This window comes from Lithobates pipiens, unplaced genomic scaffold, assembly GCF_037356315.1.
Source record: "Lithobates pipiens isolate NorthernLeopardFrog02 unplaced genomic scaffold, aLitPip1_a1.2 Scaffold_16, whole genome shotgun sequence".
Lineage (NCBI taxonomy): Eukaryota > Metazoa > Chordata > Amphibia > Anura > Ranidae > Lithobates > Lithobates pipiens.
Genome location: NW_027507748.1, coordinates 274,256,883 through 274,276,386, shown reverse-complemented (window position 1 = coordinate 274,276,386; position 19,504 = coordinate 274,256,883). Strand labels below are relative to the sequence as shown.

The window sequence follows — 19,504 nt, the reverse complement described above, 5'->3', positions numbered from 1 at the left end:
ATATATATATATATATATAATATAAATAAATAATAGAGAGAGAGAGATCTCTATCTATATTTTTTTTATTAAATATATATATATATCTCTATAATTTTTTTATTTTATATATATATATATATATATATATATATTTTTTTTTTTTTCCTATATATAGATATATATTTCTATCTAGATATAAATAGAAAGATGTTATAGCTTATTACTGTTAATAATTGTGTTTTTTAGCCCTCTGACAGTGCAACAGGTCCCAACCAAGTAATAACCAACTACGATTGGCTGGAATATTTCGTTATTCACAAACACAGCTTTCCTGTTAAATTTGAAGAAAAGTGAATGATTGAACCTTATAGTTATAGGTTTAGTATAATATATAGTTTAGTATGCAATAGCCAGTAATGAACTTTCGCACACAATGTAAACACGATATGATTTTTTAGTCAGGCAGTGCTTTGGACATCCCAGTTGGGGTCCTACGGACAGAGGGAAGTAGCTCGCTCTGCGCATGCTCTTTCCTTTCCTGCTCGGCTGCCGAGAAAGCTGCAAAGGTGAGCGACTACCGGCGTATTTGGAATCCGTTGTGTTTCTCGGCCATCCGCTCACCGTACAGGTCGGGTGCCCCCGCGTATAGTAGAAGGTGTTGAGAAGGAACAGAGGCGCTGTATATTGTGCGTCCCTGAGTAGTACGAGCTGTGTTCAGTGAGCATAGCGGTGGTGGGGCTCGGGCGTCTGGTGCGGCCTACTCGTTGCTCTGTCCACAGGCGGCTTCCTGGCTCTGCTGGCTGCATTGTACTCTATGTGTTCAGCTCTACTGCTACAGCTTCATCCTCCGCCGAGGGCTTTGTTTATTTTAGTGAGGGAATGTGTGTGCAGACTGTAGTGTAGTGGTGAGTGTGTACAGTCTATAGTGGGGGTATATGGGGTGCATAGAGAGCTGTTCTCCCAGCAAGTTGTATGATCTTTATTAGGCTTTAGAAAGCATGCAAGAGAACCTGTTAGATATGTTGGGCATGAGAAGCACGTCATTCATTCAATTTAAACAATTGTAAAAGTAGCTTTAGTTCATCCCTAAGATCCTGATAAGTGTTATTAAAGTGATTGTAAAGGATCTTTTTTATTTATTTAAAATTCCAAACATGTCACACCTGCCTCCACTGTGCAGCTCGTTTTGTGACCCTGAACATCCTCTTCTGTGGTCCCTTGGAGGCTCTCGTGCCTCAGAGAAGCAGTCCCCCGAGGGGGGCTTCCTTGCGGGAGCGCTCCCGAGTCCAGCATTTGCGTCCACGGAAACGAATGCCAGGCTCTGCCCCGGCTCCCACTTCATTGCATTTGATTGGCAGCAGCGGGAGCAAATGGCTGTGCTGCTATCAATCTATCCAATCAAGAGCCAAGACCCTGTGGAGAGAGGGACAGCGCGTCCCCGCTTTAGAGATGAAGGGGCTCAGGTAAGTAAAATGGGGGGGGGGGGGGGCGGAGACTGCCAGGTGGTTTTTCAAGGTGAAAAACATGAGGGTGTACAACCCTAGAACCAAAATAGAGGAAAACCTCCATTGGACTACCAGTGGTTTCCCTCACTTCCTGTTTTGATTATGGGGCAGGGAGTGAAGGGTAGTCTCCCCTATGGAAGAGCAAAAATACCGGATGCCTTATAAATCTAAGGCTTCATTTACCCTGCTGCTGGTAAACAGACGTTTAGGAGCAGTTGGGCGTGTTTTTTTTTTTTTTTTTTTTCTTCAGCTCCTGTAAATTCTCCCTGTTATCTTAGTACATGTACACGGGGGCGTTTCTAGGCAGTTGAGTTTAGAAGCATTTTTTGGAAAGCAAAAAAAAAAAATGCATTCAGGATTTATGTTCAGAGGCATTTGAAACGCTTGTACACATGGTAACTCGCGTTTAGCCCTGTTCTGTTTAAAGGCATTTTTAATTTGATGGAAAAAAAAATGTAAATGCAGCAAAATGGCCGTTTTTTAACCGTCGGTTACTATCTGTCAAATTAAATATTTCAAGGATTTTTAAATGAACCGTGTAAGCCTTCCTCTGTCCAAAGCCATTCTTGCTTTAACCCTTTTCTATCTACCCTGGCGTTCCTTAAAGTTCTGGATGTTGGGGTACAGGATAGATCAGTCAAGTAAGTTACAGGCTGTCACCTGATTGGGAGCTGGTCTCACCAGCATCCAATCATTTTAATAGGGACCATGAGCTGTATTTTATCGCTCAGCTTCTGTCTTGGAAGTGAACACTCAGCCCAGAAATGCTGGCTGCTTAGTGAAGAATGTGTGTCATGTGAGTGTTTAAGTGCTTGTAAAGGCAGTAGGTAAAAAGCCTGTGTGCAGCAGCCACCCCAGCACCCCTTATACTTACCTGAGTCCCATCTCTATCCAGCGATCTGCACACATTCTTCAGCTGTCAATGACTCTCCCTCCTGATTGGCTGAGACACAGCAGCGCCATTGGCTCCTGCTGCTGTCATTTTAGAGTCGGTCAGGAGAGAGGGTGGGGCTGAACCAGTGCTCCATGTCTGGATGGACACATGAAGCTGCAGCTCGGTTTGGGTGCCCCATAGCAAGCTGCTTGCTGTGGGGGCACTCAGCAGGAGGGAGGGGCCAGGAGCACAGAAGAGGGACCCAAGAAGAGGGTCAGGGCTTCTATAATATGTTTGTTATTTTTATCAGGGTTGTCTGGATAGTTGTATCTGCCAATACTAAGCATTTGTCTGAGTATTAAAGTGGTTGTAAACCCTTACAAACCACTTTGACCTACAGGTAAGCCTAGATTAAGGCTTACCTGTCGGTCCAAGAAATATCTCCCAAACCTATACGGTTTAGGAGATATTTGCCCGAAGACGGGCACCGCTATCTACGGCACATGCGCCGTAGACAGCGGTGCACTGAGCGGGGCATTGTCGATGCCGGCAATGCCGCGAGTCTCGGCTCTCGTGCGCATGCGCGGGAGTGATGTCGTCGCTGCTCCGGCGAATCACAGCGCCGGAGCAGCGATACCCACGGAGACCCACCAAGAAGATGGACGCTCGGAACTACAGGGGACAGCGGTGACTTCACTGGCTCCTGTGTCAGGTAAGTGACACATAATGGACTACTATGCGATGCATAGTAGTCCATTATGCTTTGCCTTTACAGGGAATGAAAGAGGAAGTAAACGCATCAGGGTTTACTTCCTCTTTAATACACATGCAAATGCACAGGTACTTATAACAGAGCCAGCAGGTATTGATTTTTTTTTTTTTTTTTTAAGCTGTCAGTGGCATTCTGCTGACAACTGAAATATACACAGAAGAATGCAGCCATTATCGGTTGTTAAGGAGCAGGGCCGCTGCGTCCTTAACAACTGATGGCGCCTTCATTTGTTCCCTGCTGACAGATTAATGTAAACAAAACCGGGGACAGCTGGCACCAGTGGTACAGAAGCATTAAATAACTCACATAGATGGTAAGGTGCACACTGCAAAGTCGAATGGCTCGGCCCCTGAATCTCCTGAGGGGTCATGACAAGGGATGGAGCCAGGGAGACCTGAAGAAGAGACCGCTCACAGGCCGGTGGAGCCCCGCACAGACTAAGAGGGGACATCAGATGCTGGCGGAAGTGATTCTGCGAAAGATATACACTGTGAGTGCACCGTGCAGCCAGAAAAAGGTGTTAGACACAGGATATCGATAATCCAAACTGGGAGGATGTTGACTCAGTCCAGGACTACATGTTTTGGGGTTTAACCCCTTCAGGTCATTTGGTGATGTAGCCCTGGACCAAGTAGGCTTCCCAGTTTGGATTATAGTTATCCTGTGTCTAACACTTTTTTTTTTTTTTTTTTTTTTTTTTTTCTGGTTGCTTGGTCTCCAGATTTCCTGTGCCCCCACTGTATGTTTTGCAGAGCGCTTCCGCTAGCATCTGACGTCCCTCCTGAGTCTGTATGTGTCTCCTTTGGGTGTCGCCAACTCTGTCCCTTGTTGAGACCCCCTCAGGAGATCCAGGGGCTGAGCCATCCATCCATGGACTTTACCACCTATGTGGGTTCTAGAACACTCCTGCTCATTTCCACCATTATTTTCTCCAAGCATCTATTGTTACCATGTACACAATTATCTGACTATGATGATTTTTTTTTTTTTTTTTTTTTTTTTTTTTTTAATAAATTGTTTATCTGCCTTGGATTTATCCTTGTTTCTACTACTTTGGAACAGTTCTCCCCCCCCCCCCCCCCCTTTGTGATAGTCCCTTCTTATTGGTCTTATGAGTTGGGGAACCGCGGCCACTGTTGTATGGACTACAGTAGGACGGGGACATGGGTTGGAAGAGGCGTATGAAAAATGACAGCATGGTCCTCCGACATGTGGGACCAGCAGTGCTGAGTGATGTTTCTTCATCACTTGGTCTCATCCAGGTGGTGATTTTACACAGCATGCTAATGGGTACCCCCATCTTTGTTTCTCCTAATCTTGATCCCCCTAAATGCTGAAAATGGGTATCGGTAATTGGTATTCGTGAGTTAAAAAAAAAAAAAATCGGCACTCGTTAAAGTGGTATCGCTGCATCTCTAATTTTTATATAAAGAGACTTTACAGTCACTTTAAACCCTACCCTTTTATTGCCGCACATATGTTAGGTGGTCTTAAAATGTGTTAGAAAGCAGAGCGTGAGCAATATTTTTATAACTCTGCCCTAGGCCCGAGTTGTTCAGTCAAGTACAAAACAAGTTTCCCCTCACTGATGGTACATTGTGCCAATGCAAGGGACATCAGTGGTGCCGAGTTGTGTGGGGGACAAATAAAGGGCCTCTTCACACCACTCCACTCCGTTAAATGAGCTGCTACCACACCAGAACTGTACAGAAATGGTGCAATTTAGCATGTACTACTGCTCCGCAATGGTGTGAATCGATCCATAGTCAGGTCAGTACACAGGATCCAGGGTGTACATGATTGTCATGTAAGGGCCAGCATCCTTATCTGGTTATACACTGTTTGGATTTTGTCTAGTTCCAGATGTACTAGTGTAAATTTGAACTGTTGGTCCTGTTGACACAATCTTTCCTGATATCCTTCAGTTGAGCAGTGGAAGAAGGGGGTTGGTAAATTGTCAGCTGAACAGCAGCTGCATCCAATCAGACAGCTGCCTGTGCTTTGAAAGAAAAAAAATCCCACTAGCACAAGATTCTCCAAAATTTATCTAATTTCTAGACTTTTACATTGCACCTACAACCATCTCTTTCAGATAAAAAAAAAAAAATTATCCTGTCATGCCAATTGGATGGCATATCTGTCAGGGTAAATCTGTTGGGTCTGTTTTCTTATAAAACTACAAGTTGCCCATCATTCCAACATTTTAATTGACTTGCTTAAAGTATATATATATATATGCAGATAATGACTTATCAATCCCTGTGTCTGCATACTTGTGGATATGTTTACCTTCTCCATCTGCACGGCCGATCCCTCCCCCTCCCTGTGACAGCAGGCAGGGGGGTCTTTTGCCTGCACCTGCTGTCACAAATTGAAGCTAGCTCCTCCCATGTGGCTGTGTCATTCATTCACAGTTTTCTTTGAATGTATAGACTAGTACAGTCAGCCCTTGTGGTTAGTTCTCAATGAACTGCCAGGGTGCCGGTTAGTGCTCTGGTGGTTCGTTGACCTTTTCTGCTTTCAGGTAACCACATGCCCATATCAGAGGTACAGGCAGACGGCTATCCTGAGAGTCTGCAGGAGCTTGAGGTTGAACCTGCAATCTGGTGGTCCTGAGTGCAATGAACTTACCCTTTAACGTATTTGTCGGTGCTTTGACAGAGCAGGCAACCAGTATTTAACCACTTTCCGCCCGCCCTATAACAAAAGCACGGCGGCATAGTGGTTTCAAAATCCTGACCGGACGTCATATGATGTGATCAGGATTTTGAGCCGCTGCGCGCCCCCGGGGGCGTGAATCGTAGTGATCGTTGTTGCGGGGGTCTGACACCCCGCAACTACGATCTAGGTAAAGAGCCTCCGACGGAGACTCTACCACGTTATCAGCCGTGTCCAATCACACCACCAGGGATACCAAGCACAAGGTATGCCACCCTAGACCACAGTGGATGCCAGTCAGTGCCTACAATGGATGACAATCAGTGCCCACAATGGGCATCACTGGCATGCATTATTGTTTGGCACTGGCATCCATTAGTACAGTATATAATGCCGCCTATAAGTGCCACATATCAGTGTCCATCAATGCCACCTCATCGGTGCCCATCAGTGAAGGAGAAAACTTACTTATTTACAGAGTTTTGAAACACAAAAAAAACATTTTTTTTTTTCAAAATTTGCGCTATTTTTTTATTTGTTTAGCAAAAAATTAAAACCGCAGAGGTGATCAAATACCACCAAAAGAAAGCTCTATTTGTGGGGAAAAAAAATGATAAAAATGTAATTTGGGTACAGTGTAGCATGACCGCGCAATTGCCATTTAGGCTAGGTTCACATTGCTGCGATGCGGGAACGCCGCGAATCCGTGGCGTTTTCCCGCATCGCATACCTCCCGCCGGCAGTTCACACTGCCCTATGCGGACGGCTGGGGGTGTCAATGTTATGTTAATGACACCCCCAGATCCGTCGGCATATCGCAGTGCGATCTGCCGACTCGCACAGGAATCGCATCGCATGGTGTGAACCCCCATGCGATCCGATTCCGTTGCGGACCCAAAAAAGGGTCCCGTGCGAGTTTGCTGCGGGACCGCTGCGAGTTCAGCCATACTATCTGTATGGCTGAACTCGCAGCGCTACGGAGATCGGATGTGATTTGCTGTGCGAATCACATCCGGTTCTCCCCCCGCAGCGGTGTGAACCCAGCCTTAAAGTGCAACAGCGCTGAAAGCTCAAAATTGGTCTGGGCAGGAAGGTGTTAAGAGACAGTCTCTCGTGATCAGTTTACTGTAAATGAGGCTACACAGGTCTACTTATTGCAGTGGTTACTTTTCATATTTATGCAGTGCTAATAATTTAAGACCCTTTCAGAAGTTTGATTTTTCTGTGTGTTCTCTCCCTTTTTTAGATGTTGATGCCCAAGAAAAACCGTATTGCCATCTACGAGCTCCTGTTTAAGGAGGGAGTTATGGTGGCCAAGAAGGATGTGCATATGCCAAAGCATCCTGAGTTGGCAGACAAGAATGTACCTAACCTCCATGTCATGAAGGCTATGCAGGTAAGCGAGGGGTAAATCTTCTTAGAACATGTGTAAACCTTTTGTGTTCGTCATAATAGTTGTCAAGATTGCGTGTGAAGCAAGACCTTACACATTTGCAATTCTACTAAAAGCCGTTTTCCCTCATCAGTAATATTGTGAATGATTTTTTTATACCTTTTTTTTTTTTTTTTTTTTTTTTTTTTTTTTTTTTTTTTTTGTGTGTGTAGTTTCAAAATGCCTAAATTTTTTAATTACTCATCCCTACTGGGGTTTTTTTTTTTTTCTTCTTGTAGTCTTTGAAGTCTCGAGGATATGTGAAGGAGCAGTTTGCTTGGCGTCACTTTTACTGGTACTTGACAAATGAGGGCATCCAGTACTTGCGGGATTTCCTACACCTTCCTCCAGAGATTGTTCCTGCAACTCTAAGAAGGAGTCGTCCTGAGACAGGCAGACCACGACCTAAAGGTAATGGATAGAATGCTAGTTAGCCTGCTAATGTAGGTGAAAATGGGTACAATGCATGCACTAAAATGCAAGGGTTGAGCAGCAGGGTCTTTGAATTTCAACATATACCGTGATAGTCCAAGGGTCATGAAACCTGATTAAAGCGGACCTCCACCCTGAAGTGGAAGTTCCGCTCATCTGATCCCTCCATTCCCCCCAACCCCCCCCCATTGTGTTCTGCGAAACACACAGCCGAGTGATTGCTCGTCATCTGCCGCCGACATCGCTGCACCCTGGGACAGGTAAGTGTCAATTTATTAAAAGTCAGCAGCTGCAATATTTGTAGCTGCTGGCTTTATAAAAATTTTTATATATATATATATATATATATATATATATATATATATATATATATATATATATATATATATATATATATATATATATATATATATATATATATAATTATAGTGCATCTAGACCCAAGAACAAAAAATTTAATATTGCAGCTTACCAGTCATTCGAGATGGCGTTTTTTTTTTATTTTTTTCCCCCTTCATAACGGGTGGGGGGTTACTGTAGTTCTAACAAACTAATGGAAACATTAAAGATAAGCGTGTAAAGAACATTGCTTGTCTCTGTCTGGAGATATATGTATGTATGTATGTATGCGCAGATGACACAACTATTTAAATCGTTACTAAACTTAAAAAAAAAAATATTCCCTCTGCAAGATGCAAGCATTATGTGCTAGTATGCATATTAGCACATTATGAAAGGGCGTGCCTAGAAATTAACTTGGTTTTAAGATGAGTTTGAATAAAGAATGTTCAGGTTGAACTGTTTTGCATGAACTAGCAAGTTTATTTGACCTTTTTAATCCAATCTAACCACTTAAGGACCAGGCCTCTTTTTCGGACTTGGTGTTTCCATGTTTAAAACAGTTTTTTTTGCTAGAAAATTACTTAGAACCCCCAAACATTTTATATTGTTTTTTTTCTAACACCCTAGAGAATAAAATGGCGGTCATTGAAATACTTTTTTTCACACCGTATTTGCGCAGCGGTCTTAGAAGCGCACTTTTTTTTGGAAAAAATTCACTTTTTTGAATAAAAAAGACAACAGTAAAATTAGCCCAATTTTTTTTATACTGTGAAAGATAATGGTATGCCGAGTAAATTGATACCCAACATGTCACGCTTCAAAATTGCGCCCGCTCGTGGAATGGCGTCAAACTTTTAGCCTCAAAAATCTCCATAAGCGACATTTAAAAAATTCTACAGGTTGCATTTTTTGAGTTACAGAGGAGGTATAGGGCTAGAATTATTGCTCTCGCTCTACCGATCGAGGTGATACCTCACATATGTGGTTTGACCACCGTTTTCATATGCGGGCGCTACTCACGTATGCGCTCGCTTCTGTGCGCAAGCTCGTCGTAACGGGGTGTTTTAAAAAAAAATTTTTTTTTTTCTTATTTATTTTAATTTATTTTATTTTTACACTTTAAAAAAAAAAAAAAAAATGGATCACTTTTATTCCTATTACAAGGAATGTAAACATCCCTTGTAATAGAAAAAAGCATGACAGGTCCTCTTAAATATGAGATCTGGGGTCAAAAGGTCCTCAGATCTCATATTTGGGCTAAAATGCAACAAAAAAAAAAAGAAAATCTGACATTAAAAAAAAAAAATATACCTTTAAGAGGTATGGGCGGAAGTGACGTTTTGACGTCGCTTCCGCCCTCCTATGGTATAGAGACGAGTGGGGGCCATCTTAGCCTTACTTTTCTCTATGCCCAGCAGACGGAAGGACCCGATCGCCTCCGCCGCTACCGACGGCTCCGGTAAGCGGCGGGAGGGGGGGTGGCACCTCTCCCGCCGCCGATAGCGGTGATCTCGCGGCGAATCCGCTGCGGAGACCACCGTTATCGTACAGCCGAGCGCCGCCTGAAGAGATGGATATCTCGGTTGTGGCAGCAGCTGCTGCCGTTACCGAGATATCCCTCTTCAAAAATAGGACGTACATCGTCGTGCGGCGGTCGGCAAGTGGCTAATTAATTTTAATTTGGTGTTTTTTTTTTTTTTTTTTTTTTTTTTGTCATGTTCTAAGTTGATTTCTGTAAACTCTGTGCTATCTGCCTGTGCCACACTCTTTATCAGTTACATGGTCCCCAGCCATCTCTGTTGACTACAAAATGCTCCCACCCCTTTTCTGATGGGGAAGAGAGTATTCTGTATGTTGCCCTGCAGTCCTGTCCTGTAGACTGCAGGGCAAGGGACTAATCCACCAGCATTACTTGTGTTCTCTCCTATTACTGACTTACCATGCCTTGCTCGGCACTGTCTTTTTGTGGGGGGTGACCATCTTTGTAGAGGCAGAGCTTTACTTGATCAGCTCAGCCTCCAGTAAGCAGAGTGCTAAGCAGGGACATTGCCATATCCTCTATCCAAATCTGGTGGGACTAGCAGTCAGGGGTAGCAGTGGCTTAAAGAGGAAGTAAACCCTGATGGGTATACTTCCTCTTTCATTCCCTGCAAAGGTAAAGCATAATGGACTACTATGCATCGCATAGTAGTCCATTATGTGTCACTTACCTGACACAGGAGCCAGCGATGTCACCACTGTCCCCTGTAGTCCGGCGCATCCATCTTCTCGGTGGGGTCTCGCAGCTCCGCCGCTGTCATTCGGCGAAGCCACGATGACGTCACTCCGGTGCCTGTCTTCGGGCAAATATCTCCTAAACCGTATAGGTTTAGGAGATATTTCTTGGACCTACAGGTAAGCCTTAATCTAGGCTTACCTGTAGGCCAAAGTGGTTTGTAAGGGTTTACAACCACTTTAATCTCACGCTGCAGATAAATTGCTAGGAGGCTGTAGACACGGGTGCCTAGACGCGCACACGTATTCGAAAGTGCGCTGCTATTTTTCCTGACCAAAGGTACACTTTATTTAAAGCACTGCTTGGGCACGAATAACCTTTTTTACATTTTCACTGTAACATAGAAAATCTTTTGAGTTCAGTTACTTTTTTTGTTCCTGTTTAGATGGCACAGCCCTCCTTTTTACAAAAAAGTAAAATTTGAGTTTTCCAGACAGTTTAAAGAGAGGAAGAGACAGAACACGCACACAACCGCTAAATTGAACCCTAGTGGAAAACAATACTCTTATATTCAAGTATAGCCTTATAATAATAATACAATCGCAGTTGCGTACGGGGTACCACAAACAGCATCTGTCAGAGTAAGCTATGCAGAAGAGTAAAAATGCTATTACTATCCTGGATCTGCAGAGGTAATGGGACTTTAAACCCAATGATTGCATACACCATCAAAGGTCTGTGGTTTCTTCCTGAGTTTGAGTTTGGGTTCACACCTCCGATGGCTGTGGCTCGCAACAGGGGTCTGGTGTGTCCCCATTCTCAGTTTCAGGGATGAATCGGGCTGAATTTGGCCCTGAAACAGAGCCAAGGATGCACAGCGTTCCTGTGCAAGCCGCTCCGCAGCTGCAACGGCAATATGTGAACTGGCTTCTTGGAGAGCCGGTCACAATCTCATGTCATCCAAATTGGATGCAGATTTCGCTGCATCCAATTCGCATAGGTGTAAACCCAGCCTAAATGTCATCCTGTTAATGGTAATCGCCCATTATCTCTTCCAGGTGTCTATGGAGAGAGTAGAATTACTCTCCCATGTCAGTAGGATTACCTTGTTTTTACTTTTACGCAAAAAAAAGGGGGGGGTACATAACAAACATTTTATCTTCCCAAGTAAACAGTTTTTAGGATGTAGAATTCTGTAAACCCAAAGCAGCAGAAATGTTACTCTCTCAGACCAGAAAGCCAAGATGACAGGGCAGTTCCACACACAATGCAAAAAGTCGGCAGTTGCCCAACAGCCTCAAAACAGTTATGCCAAAGGACTAGGCCCAGCCTATGCAGTCTGGCTGGAGTGAAATGGCTGTGGTGAAAGCTTTAAGTGAATAATCCTATCCCTAGAGGAGATGACCAATTAATTGTTACAGGTGTTTTTGAATTCTTTCCAGTACTGTTTACCAAGGTTGTAGGTCTGGTGAGGTCCACTTATAGGTTGGGCCTGTGAGAATCTTGATCGTGACGCAGCACAAAGTGCAGAACAATAGTCAGAAATAAAAGAGGTTTGTGAAGGCTTTTCCAATGGGGTTACACATGTCAGATTAGCGATAATTTCACATTTTCTGTGAGTAACGTGATGTCATTGCTGATGCACTTTAAACTCAATCGAAATGCATGTCTGTGTACATTGTCAGATGGTTAGCACTCTGCAAATTCAGTTTGCTTTGTATGTCAACGCAGGTTGACCTAATATATGTGCGTAATTGATGTGGTGGTTTTTTTTTTTTTAAAACTGCCCTCCCACTTTGGTAGGGGTTGTGTGGGTGTTTTTTTATTTTTATTTTAATTTTTTGGAAAGTCAGATGCATTATAGTCTCCTTCCACACTGGTGATTATTTATCAGAACCAGGCATTTACTTTGTTAAAGGTGATGGTTGCATGTTTCTTACCACTGATTTTCTTTTTAGGTTTAGAGGGTGAACGACCTGCCCGCTTGTCCCGTGGTGAGACAGATAGAGATACCTACAGACGCAGTGCCGCTCCACGTAAGTGTGTGGCTAAGTCCACCTTTGGCAACATGTTGTTATACCAGTATTTTGGGTGTGACATAAGCAAAAAATCCCCCCCCCCAAATGGTAGTCTACCCATAATGTAACTTTTTTATTTTTATTTTTTCCCTTGTGGTAGGTGTACAGCTGTGGCCAAAAGTTTTGAGACTGTGAAAACGTAATAATTGTCAAAGTCCACTGCCTCAGTTTTTTTATGATGTCAATTTCCATATACTCCAGAATGTTATGAAGAGTGATTAGATTAATCAGCCATGAAAATTAACTTCATCCCATGAAACCTTTTCTCTACATTTGTGAAGGGGGGGCTTTAGGGTGCCCAAGAAAGTCCAGCAAGCCACAGGACCATCTCCTACAGTTGATACAGCTGTGGGATTGGGGCACTACCAGTGCAGAGCTTGCTCAAATGGCAGCAGACAGTAGTGAGTGCATCTGTATACACAGTGAGTCGAAGACACTTGGAGGGTGGCCTGATGTCAAGGGCAGCAAAGAAGCCACTTCTCTCCAGGAAAACATTGGGGATAGACTGATAGTCTGCAAAAGGTATAGGGATTGGACTGCTGAGGACTGGGGTAAAGTCATTTTCTCTGAATCCCCTTTCAGTTTTGGGGCATCTGGGAAAACCCTGTTTGGAGAAGAAAAGGTGAGTGCTACCATCAGTCCTGTCATGCCAACAGTAAAGCATCCTGAGACCATGTGTGGGGTTGGTTCTCACCCAAATGAGTGGACTCACAGCCATGCATAAAGAATGGAACAAAAACATCCTCCAAGAGCAACTTCTCTAAACCATCCAAGAACAGTTTGGTGAGGAACAATGCCTTTTGCAACATGGTGTAGCACCTTGCCATAGGGAATTAGCCATAACTAAGTGGCTTGGGGAACAAAACATCTAAATCTTGGGTCCATGGCCAAGAAACTCCAGACCTTAATCCTATAGAGAATTTGTGGTTAATCCTCAAGAGGCAGGTGAACCAAAAACCCCCACAAATTCTGGCAAACTCCAAGCATTGATTATGCAAGAATGGACTACTATTATTCAGGATGTGGCCCAGAAGTTGATTCCCAGCATGCCAGGGCGAATTGCATAGGTCTTGAAAAGGGGTCGTCAACACTGAAAATATTGAATTGAGTCTTTGCATGAGTCTTAATGTAATTGTCAAAAGCCTTTGACACTTATGAAATGCTTGTAATTATACTTCAGTATACTATAGTAACATCTGACAAAAAAAAATCTAAACACTGAAACAGACTTTGTGAAAAGTAATATTTGTGCCATTCTCAACTTTTGGCCATGGCTGTATGTCTGGGTAAAATTACATAAACCACATATTTATTACATCCATGCAGGGCATGCAAATTTCCTCATGTTTAATCGCTTTAAAAACACTGATAATACAGAAATATGCTGACAACTATGCCACTTGCTGCACAGGAAATCATAAACGGCTGTGCTTGAGCAGTTCCCTGCTGGAACCTTAGCATCTTCATAATATGTAGATGTTAAAAGCATTGTCAGTTCAGTGCAGTAACCTAATGCAAGCCATACATGGGTCTAATTCTGAACTAATTTTCTTTTGAAATTAGAAATTTGGTGATTCTATGGTGCCATTTTGACTTTGAAATGCGACCAAGTCTTCATTTTCACCCCCATGTTGCTACAGAAAATGTAATGGTTGGGATTATGCTTTTATTGGAATTTTTATTGTGCTCATGCGCATTTTTTTTTTTTTTTTTTTTTTTTTTTTTTTTTTTCCCCCCAATTATTTCTCGCACAATTCGCCCATCATTGATTAGACAATCATGCATTTTTCAGCAACTTTCCAACATGCCTGTTCACTCAAATTCGATGGCTGCATGAAAATCAGCAATTTGATTTCACTGGATTTCTGTCAGATCATCAGGCATTTGTATTTTTGCCCCTACCTAAAACTAGCCCTGTTCCTAATTTCTCACTTTCATTTCTTTATTACAGCTGGTTCTGACAAAAAGGCTGAGGCTGGTGCTGGAGCAGCTACAGAATTCCAGTTCGTAAGTAAACTATTCAACAAATCAAGCATGGCCTTGTGTAATGTACCCTTCTGTTTTAAACTAATTAAATTTTTACTTCTTTTTTGTTTAGAGAGGAGGATTTGGACGTGGTCGTGGACAGCAGCCCCCCCAGTGATGCACATCAAATTTCATTTGTGAATAAATTTTTGAGACACCACTTATTTTGGCACTTCTTTTTTTTTTTTTTTTTTTGTAATTGCTGTTTGGAGTATTTATTTTTATTTTTTATTTATTTTTTTTTTTTTATAATTGTGAAGCGTGTAAGGTAAAAGCTTTGGAAACCTCAGTTAAAAAGTAGAGTGACGAGTGAAATGGATAGAAAACTGGCTAAAACCCTATTCAGAGAGTAATTATTGATTCATGCTCTGGTTTAAGGTTATTAATGGTGTTTCCCAAGGTTCAGCATTGGGATTCTTTTGGGAGAAAAATAATAAATGCACATATTTTTGCAGGAAAAACATATTTATGACTTTCCCCAAAGAAGCCTGGAAAGCATTGCACCCCATAATCGGTGGATCATGCAGCTAGCTGTCTACAAGCTTGCAAGGCTTGTGAGTAAACTGAGGCTGCTCATCAGTAACCTCACAGTGCATTTGGAAACGCTATCCATCAGCCACAAAGGCTGACGGTAATTGTAATTAAAGTCATTCACAGGAAACCGGTGTATGAATGATGCAGTGGAATAACATCCTTTGCATTGAGGTTGACTTGTAAATTGGAGACATCCTGATTGTTTAATCGCTTAAGGACTGCCCACAGTGTTGGGAAATGTACCCATATGTCGTTTGGGCGTGAGCCCACTGCACAGTGAGGGAGCTGATGTGTGGGTCCGGTGGCTGCGATGTCCACCTGGCCACCCACAATCGCTCCTCAGCAGCACAACGGGGATTTGCTTTTACGCTGGCAGAGTTCAGTGAGATCGTCTGTTCCTATCTATATGTATCCTGTCAATCCACTCCCCCATAGTTAGAAACCCCTCCCTAGGACACACTTAACCATTTGATTGCCCCCTTTAGTGTTAACCCCTTTCCTGCCAGTGCCGTTTATAGTGATCAGTGGCTGCTCTTTAGCTCTGATCACTGTAGTAATGTCACTGGTCCCAAAAGTGTCTGATCTGTCCGCCGCAATGTCGCAGTCCTGCTAAAAATTGCTCAAATGCCATAAATCTGTCCCGTTTTTTGTAGAAGCTATACCTTTTTTTTTTTTTTTTTTTTTTTTTTTTTTTTTTTTTCTCCTTCAGGCGCAAAAAATAAGTGATCAAATATAAGCTCCTATTTGGGGGGACATTAATTTTTGTTTGGGTACAATGTCGCATGACCACGCAATTGTCAGAAAAGTATTGCAAGTAATGGCCTGGTCATTTAGGGGGTAAATCCTTCCTGGCCTTAAGTGGTTGCCTATGTGGCAAATGAGGATTAATGTCGATTAAATGTAAAGTTTTGCACCTGGGGCTAAAAATATGCATGCATCTTACACTAGCGGGAGTACAACAGGGCGAATTGATGGTAAAGAATCTGGGTGTTCTGGTAGATCATAAGCTTATTAGCATGCAATGCCAAGCTGTTTTCCAAAGCATGCAAAATCCTTTCTTGTATTAATAGAGTATAGACTCCAGAGCGGTATCGTTTTGCCCCTATACAATTTATTAGTAAGACCTCATCTGGAATATGCAATTCAGTTTTGGGCACCAGGTCACAAATAGGATATCGGGAGAGTGCAGAGAAGGGCAACCAAACTGATAAGAGGCATGGGGGAGCTCAGCTATGAGGAAAGATTAGAAGAACTGACTTTATTCTCTTGAGGTTTAATGGGGGGGGGGGGGGGAAGTATGATCAATATGTATAAATACAAAAGTGGTTCATATAGTGAACTTTATGTAGCGTCATTGACTTTAAGGCCATCAGAGGACAAGGGGGCACTCTTTGGAGAGAAGATTTAACCCCTTGGCACTGTCCACACCCAAATATGCAGCCTCTTGGGGCCGAGCAGCCGCATCTGTATGAATTGGTGTAATCACAGCTGTGCCCTGCTTGCTCCCAGCATGGCTACTGGTGGCTAACAGAGTACTTGATTGCTGATCATGTGACAGCCAATCACGTTGGTCACATGATCCTAAGCCCTGCCCCGTCTCCCAGCATTGTAAGCCTCTTAAAGAGCCAGGAGGTTAACCTTCAAATACTAGAAGGCTTCTTCACAGTAAGCTATGAAATGTGGAAGACTCCCTTGAGCTGGTTCTGGCTTTTTATTTTATTTATTTATTAATTGTTTTTTTTTTTTTTTTTTTTTTTTTTTTTTAAATGTGCTGAATGCACTAGATAATAATATCGGATTGCCTCTTGAGGTAGTAGGAAGGATTTTTTTCTTTCCCCTGCTGGAGCAAATCGAATCATGCTTTTATTGGGGGTTTCTTTTTGGCCTTCCTCTGGATTAACTGTAGGTATAGGATTGGGTATAGAGTTTTTTTCTTTTTTTGATTTGCGTGTGGGTAGAACTGGATGGACTTGGCGCTACTTCAACCTGGCTAAGGCTGGTCATAGACTGAGTGAATTTCTTTCCTGTAACCATGTGTTGCTTTCCCCATCCCACCCAGGGCATTGTGTTCTCATATCGGTGGGGGCCAGGAAAATATTCATTTATTACTAGCAGGTATAATAGTCGCTAGCAATAATCTTATGTAGAATCTGGCAGGCTGGTTGTACCCAAGTTTATTGGTTGATCAACTTTGGGTACATTTAACCTACCCATACATGATTTTGGATCTTGGCCAGTTCCTGCTGAACGCACCGAGATTTGAACCATCTATGGTCACCTTAACTATAATACTCTATATACTTTTAATTGCAACCATTTCAGATTTTGAATTGCTTCTACTTGTTTACTGTACTTGATTCTCTTCCCCCCTCATGCTATGTTACTTATTCAAACTGGTACAAGAAGCATTCATACGTTTTTACAAATCCTTTATAATACCCCCCCTATTTTTTTTTTTTTTATCTAAACAACTGAATGGTAAAACCCCTTGCTCTGGCAAGGAATGTGAACATGGTCCAAGATTTGGCCATTACAGTAGGGTGTTAAGGGGCTGCTGCAGGCATGCCTGCACTGTATTTCCAGCGCTCTCAAAACACCCTGTCCTTTTGAAATGTATGTGCAGCATTTCAGAAGCGATACAGCACAAGCGTTTTTAACCCCTTCAGCTGCTAGCGGGTTTTAAAAGCGCCCCCGGCTGAAAATCGACGCTTAAACAGTGCCATGACTCAGTGTGAAAGGGTTCTTACAGAAGAGATCTTCGAGGTCTCTTCTGTCATAAATCTCCCTGCCTGTCAACAAGTGCTTCCACTGCACATGCGCTGCTCAGACCACATTTATGGCCTGCTCTGTGTGCCGCTGTTATGTGACTCCTGTTTTGGAGTGACCTCACCCTGGCACAGCCAATCAAGTGGATGAAGATCGCAAACCTGGAAGAAAGACTGGGTGAAGATTGGAGTTGCTGGGGACAAAGAGTGCAACACTGGAGGGCTGCGTGATGGGGGACACATTTGTTAAAGTGGTAGTAATGTCTATATTCTTTCACAACAAATCTTGTGCATTTGTTTTTTGCTAGCGTATCTTTATAAATTCATTGTCAATTTAAAAGATGACATGGTATTAAGTAGAGATGGTCCAGTGTGTGTGTGTGTGTGGCTTATGTCACTGGAAAATCGGCATTTCACGTTCAGCTATCTGTACTCTAGCACTTGAACACTGGAGATTTAAAAGCATAGTTCTGGAGCTGAATGTTGCCTTTAACCACCGCCCTACTGGCCACTGTAAAAAGTCTATACACCCCTGTTTAAAATGTCCCGTTTCTGTGATGGGGGAAAAAAAATGAGACCAAGATAAATCTTTTTAGAACTTTGTTCACCTTTTTAATGTGACCTATAAACTGTACAACTCAGTTGAACAACAAACAAATCTTTTATGTGGAAGGAAGTAAAAATAAGCTACCATAATATGGTAACTGATAAGAGGCATGGAGCAACTCGGCTATGAGGAAAGAATTAGAGGAACTGAATTTATTCACTCTTGATAAGAGGAGATTAAGGGGGGATTTGATCAACATGTACAAATATATAAGGGGTCCATATAGGGAACTTGGTGTCGAGTTATTCACTTTAAAGTCAACAAAGAGGACAAGGGGGCACTCTTTACGTCTAGAGGAGAAGAGATTTCATCTCCAAATACGGAAAGGTTTCTTCACAGTAAGAGCTGTGAAAATGTGGAATAGACACCCTGCAGAGGTGGTTATGGCCAGCTCAGTGTATTGCTTTAAGAAAGGCCTGGATTATTTCCTAAGTGTACGTAATATAACTGGGTACTAAAATTTATAGGTAAAGTTGATCCGGGGAAAATCCGATTGCCTCTCGGGGGATCAGGAAGGAATTTTTTCCCCTGCTTTAGCAAATTGGATCATGCTCTGCTGGGGTTTTTTGCCTTCCTCTGGATCAACTGTGGGTATAGAATTGGGTATATGGGCTGGTATATGTATGTGTGTGTAATATATATATATATATATATATATATATGTATAGTATATTTTATTTATTTTTATTTTATTTTTTTTGGTTGAACTGGATGGACTTGTGTCTTTTTTCAACCTGACTAACTATGTAACTATGGTTGCATAAGTGTGCACACCCTTAAACTAGTACTTTGTTTGAATACCATATTTGATTTTATTACAGCGCTCAGTCTTTTTGGGTACGAGTCCATCAACTTGCCAATATTTGGCCACTCTAAAACACTCTAAATCTGTCATTATGAGGTCATCTCCTGTGCACAGCCATCTTCAGGATCACACCACAGATTTTTCAATCTGATTCAGGTCTGGGCTCTGGCTGGGCCAGTCCAAAGCTTTAAAGTGGTTGTAAACCCTTACAACACACTTTGACCTACAGGTAAGCCTAGATTAAGGCTTACCTGTAGGTCTAAGAAATTACTCCTAAACCTATATGGTTTAGGAGATATTTGCCCGAAGACAGGCACCGCTGTCTACGGCGCATGCGCACTGAGCATGTCGGCTCCCGTGTGCATGCGCGGGAGTGACGTCATCGCGGCTTCGCCGAATGATAGTGGCGGAGCTGCGAGACCCAACCGAGAAGATGGATACGCCGGACTACAGGGGACAGCGGTGACTTCGCTGGCTC

At 42.7% G+C, this 19,504-nt stretch overlaps 1 protein-coding gene across 1 annotated transcript; it reads left to right on the top strand.

Moving 5' to 3' along the window:
- Positions 1–401: 401 nt before the first annotated feature.
- RPS10 (ribosomal protein S10) lies at positions 402–14,475 on the top strand. The gene is made up of 6 exons (XM_077481418.1): positions 402–548; positions 7,038–7,187; positions 7,463–7,634; positions 12,171–12,248; positions 14,242–14,297; positions 14,389–14,475. The coding sequence occupies exons 2-6, from the start codon at positions 7,038–7,040 to the stop codon at positions 14,431–14,433; spliced, it is 501 nt and encodes a 166-aa protein (XP_077337544.1). The 5' UTR covers positions 402–548; the 3' UTR covers positions 14,434–14,475.
- The last annotated feature ends 5,029 nt before the right edge of the window (positions 14,476–19,504 follow it).

What these genes read in the sequence shown, in the direction of transcription:
- RPS10 (XM_077481418.1), top strand. Translation starts at nt 7,038, where the DNA reads ATGTTGATGCCCAAGAAAAACCGTATTGCCATCTACGAGCTCCTGTTT. An exon ending in AGGCAGACCACGACCTAAAG is followed by an intron (nt 7,635 to 12,170) that starts GTAATGGATAGA and finishes TTTTCTTTTTAG; the next exon opens with GTTTAGAGGGTGAACGACCT. An exon ending in CAGACGCAGTGCCGCTCCAC is followed by an intron (nt 12,249 to 14,241) that starts GTAAGTGTGTGG and finishes TCTTTATTACAG; the next exon opens with CTGGTTCTGACAAAAAGGCT.